This window comes from Scomber scombrus, chromosome 4 (assembly GCF_963691925.1).
Source record: "Scomber scombrus chromosome 4, fScoSco1.1, whole genome shotgun sequence".
Classification (NCBI taxonomy): Eukaryota; Metazoa; Chordata; class Actinopteri; order Scombriformes; family Scombridae; genus Scomber; species Scomber scombrus.
Genome location: NC_084973.1, coordinates 24,058,494 through 24,062,069, shown reverse-complemented (window position 1 = coordinate 24,062,069; position 3,576 = coordinate 24,058,494). Strand labels below are relative to the sequence as shown.

Here is a 3,576-nt window from a genome sequence, read left to right as displayed (position 1 = left end):
TATGAAAAATTATGATAGATAAATAGCACCTGTGAAATATGACAAAAAGTAAACCTCTGGGCAATGCTTGATTAGTACCCCCAGGGGCCCCTGGGCACTTGCCCAGATTGCCCGTATAGTAGATCCGGGCCAGCCTCTGGGGTCTTCGGGTACCCCAGTTGGTAGGATTAAAGTTAAATTGACACTAGTGTTTTTTATTATACTACATGCCATAATGCAGAACGTATTCAGCAATACTGTAAATGAGTATTATGAAACTAATAAGCCTATGTACAATAATATTGTCATTCCCCATAAAAACCTGTAATCACATACTTTTATGATGGACTTTATAATGAGGTTTTTTTTAAGAGTAAAATGTTGATATATCAGTGCCACAGACTGAACCCAGCTCTCTCTGCTGTTGTACTCAAACATTCATCCCTCCTCAATGCCAAATTCTTCAGACCATCTTTCTCCCACCCCAAACTCCCGCCCATCACTACGTAAAACCCACAACAAGTGGCCAACCAATGGGAAGCACCTCGCTAATGTGTATAGAGGGGGCTGAGGAAAAGAAAGACAAATGCTCAAAGGGGAGAGAGTAGAGGACCACTTTGCAACCCACAAGGGTTGTTGTTTTTCCCCCTTGCACTGTTGCTTTGCACTCGTGTGCGCACAAGGACTTTTAAATGATCCAACACAGTTCACAGAAGGGTTCTCGGGACTTCTCCGGCTTTGGGTTGAGATCCGCTAGGAGAGAAGACGCAAGAGGGGATCGCTCAGTTTGAGGCAGTTGTTTCAGTCACTGCGATGGAATGAGCCGCTGCACAAACTCTCCTCAACTAGTGGAAAACTTTTTCTTTCTTGGTGTCTCCTTCACTGCAGTGACTTTTTATTTTAGTTTTCAACCCAGGCATGTATGGATAACGGGAAGTTCGCGCAGGAATCCGATTGAGATGGATCATTGCTGAACGTTTTACGGAGCCGGGATTACACAGCGCAGTGCCAGCCTGTTGAACGCCCACAAAAGGGCCTATCACACACCATCTGCCTGGGAATAAATAACACTCTCTGGTGAGGACACTATCCGTGGAAGTAGTGTAGAAGTTTTACTTATGACACTGCCCTGAGTTTTACCGTGTCTTGCAGCCATAACAATGGCAAGCTCTGGCGCATTGGCACAGAGCGTCTGTAGATCTCTTTGGCCTCTCGTTTGCGTGCTCTTGTTTTTTGGCTATTTATCCGTGGCCTCGCCGTCCCACGGTCGGCGACTGATATGCTGGCAAGCCATCATGAACTGCCAAACCGAGCCCGAGTGCAATTACGCATATGAGCACTACCTGCGCGCATGTGGCCCCGTGCTTAACGGAGAGAGGAAGAGGTGCCCCAGCCACTGTATCTCCTCCCTTGTTCAGCTCAATCTGACCAAAAACGGGCCGGCGCTGGAGGACTGCAGCTGCGCCCACGACCCGCTGTGTACAAGCACCAAACAGGCCATCGAGCCCTGCTTGCCCAGGACTACCAGTACGGGCTGCACGGAAGCCCGGCGCCAGTGCGAGAGAGACAAGCAGTGCAGCTCCGCAATGCACGATTACTTGGACCACTGCGGGAAACTCTTCAGCGGGGCAGTCTGCACCAACGCCTGCCGGAATGTGATCGCGAACATGCGTAAAATACCCAAGGGTCAGCAGCTGGACACTTGCATGTGTGACGGGACAGAGAGGGCCATCTGTGAGTATGTCAAGAACAGTATGAAGGCGCTGTGCTTTGACTCGCCCGAGAGGGAGGAGACCAGCGGCGACCAAGACCCAGATGATGAGGACTACCCCCCTGATCCGGAGTATACATACGAGCCGGAGAGCGCAGCCTCTCTCCCTGCGGCCCACTGTGTTTTGACCCTGCTGGCATCCATTTTGGCTGTATTGCCCCTCATTTGATCCCTGGGTTCATAATCTGCTCCGTCTATTGTCCGGATAAAAGGCAATCTAAACTTTTGTCACTCATTGACCTGCTATTATTGTGAAAGCTTTGAGCCCCAGAGACTGAAGGAACTGGTGTTTTGGCGCAGGCCTTGTTTGAATTAAGAGTTTCAGACGCTGAAGGATATCAAATCAGGATATATTCTATGCAAACGAGACCAGAAATATATTTTTGAGATGCCTGTGCTTCAGGCTGCTCTCTTATCAAACCACACCACTTCACGGCTCTCCACATGCTTTGCGCTTATGTGATAAGCTAAATTAGATTGTCTACTTTGTCAGAGTCACAGAGTCTGATAGTACAGTTGTCATGATGGAGACACAGTTGGCTTGTTTTGGTAACAATGCAACATTTAATCAGTATGTGCACTGCCAATCTTTGTTTTGTTTTTTTTGTTTTTAAAGATATGAACTATTTTTATATGACAGACTGTTGCCATTTGGCACCAGGCTATCTGATTTACAAGTATTTAATGCTGGAATCTATGAACTTGTAAATAGATTAGGAGTTAAAGTGAAACAATAATTTATTACATGCCAACTAGTTACATCCAAATGTTCATCATGTGAATAAAAGACTGAGAATTCCAGCTTTAAAGGGAAGTTATTTTGTCTGTATTCTCTTCAAAGATAATGTACATTGTATATATGTGTATAGCCTATATAGATTTTTCAGAAAATCCTTTATGTTTTAGGCTATGAGATGATTTATTCACTGTGTATAGCCTAGAGAAAGAAATGTCTAAATCCACTGTATGATTGCCTTAATGATATACTTTTATAGAAGGCATAAAGGAAACTTGAAGATAACATTGTTGCCTGTGAGTTATTTATTTGTTTACTTGCATATTTGTTACATCCTTGATTGTGTAGTGCTTAATGCAGACATTAGTAAAGTGGTTTTGTTGCTCAGTCAATTTGGGTGTTCTTAAAAGGCATAGTTGAGAGCTGAGATCACAATAATGAAGCTGCTTTGCTATAATCAGCATGGTGGAAAATAAATGTATTAGCTGTCAGAAGCCAAGACACCAGCATCATGAGTATAATGATAGAAAATGATGCTTTTTAGAATTAAATTAGATTTTAGTTCTTAAAACTCTTTACATAAAACTTTACCTAAACAACAAAACAACTCAGTTTTATCCTTCATACTAATTTAAAGTACTGTGTTCTGTTTATGCTCCTTACTTGGCTCTTTATTGATTAAGGAGATTTATCCAGTTAAAATTGTATCTAAGCGTGAAGATAAAACTGACATATTAAGCTAGCTAATTTAAAGGACTGTTAAAAGGTGTTTGAGATGATGAAGGCATTTTTACTCTTTTTTAATGGATCTTTAAGTGACATCCCTGGTCTAATGAAAAGGGGGAGGTGAGGACAGCAGCCAACCTGGTGTAATGAACATATTCACTTTTGCACTGCAGTTTATGCAACTACAGTATAGTACAGTGCCTGTATCGACTTAATGGACTCATTTAAAAATGAAAGCCAGCTTCCTCTGTTGACTGATAGCCTAATGACCTGCTATGTCTTGATTTAGCAGGCTGTTGTCAAAAGCAACTGTCACCATAAATCAACAAAACACTCCTCTCACCCCTCCGCCACCACCAACACC

The 3,576-nt window shown here is 43.3% G+C and overlaps 1 protein-coding gene across 1 annotated transcript; it reads left to right on the top strand.

The window, feature by feature from the left end:
* The first annotated feature begins 592 nt into the window (after nucleotides 1-592).
* gas1a (growth arrest-specific 1a) lies at nucleotides 593-2,749 on the top strand. Its single transcript, XM_062417774.1, has one exon. It carries the CDS (start codon nucleotides 1,140-1,142, stop codon nucleotides 1,917-1,919), a length of 780 nt encoding a protein of 259 aa, XP_062273758.1. The 5' UTR covers nucleotides 593-1,139; the 3' UTR covers nucleotides 1,920-2,749.
* The last annotated feature ends 827 nt before the right edge of the window (nucleotides 2,750-3,576 follow it).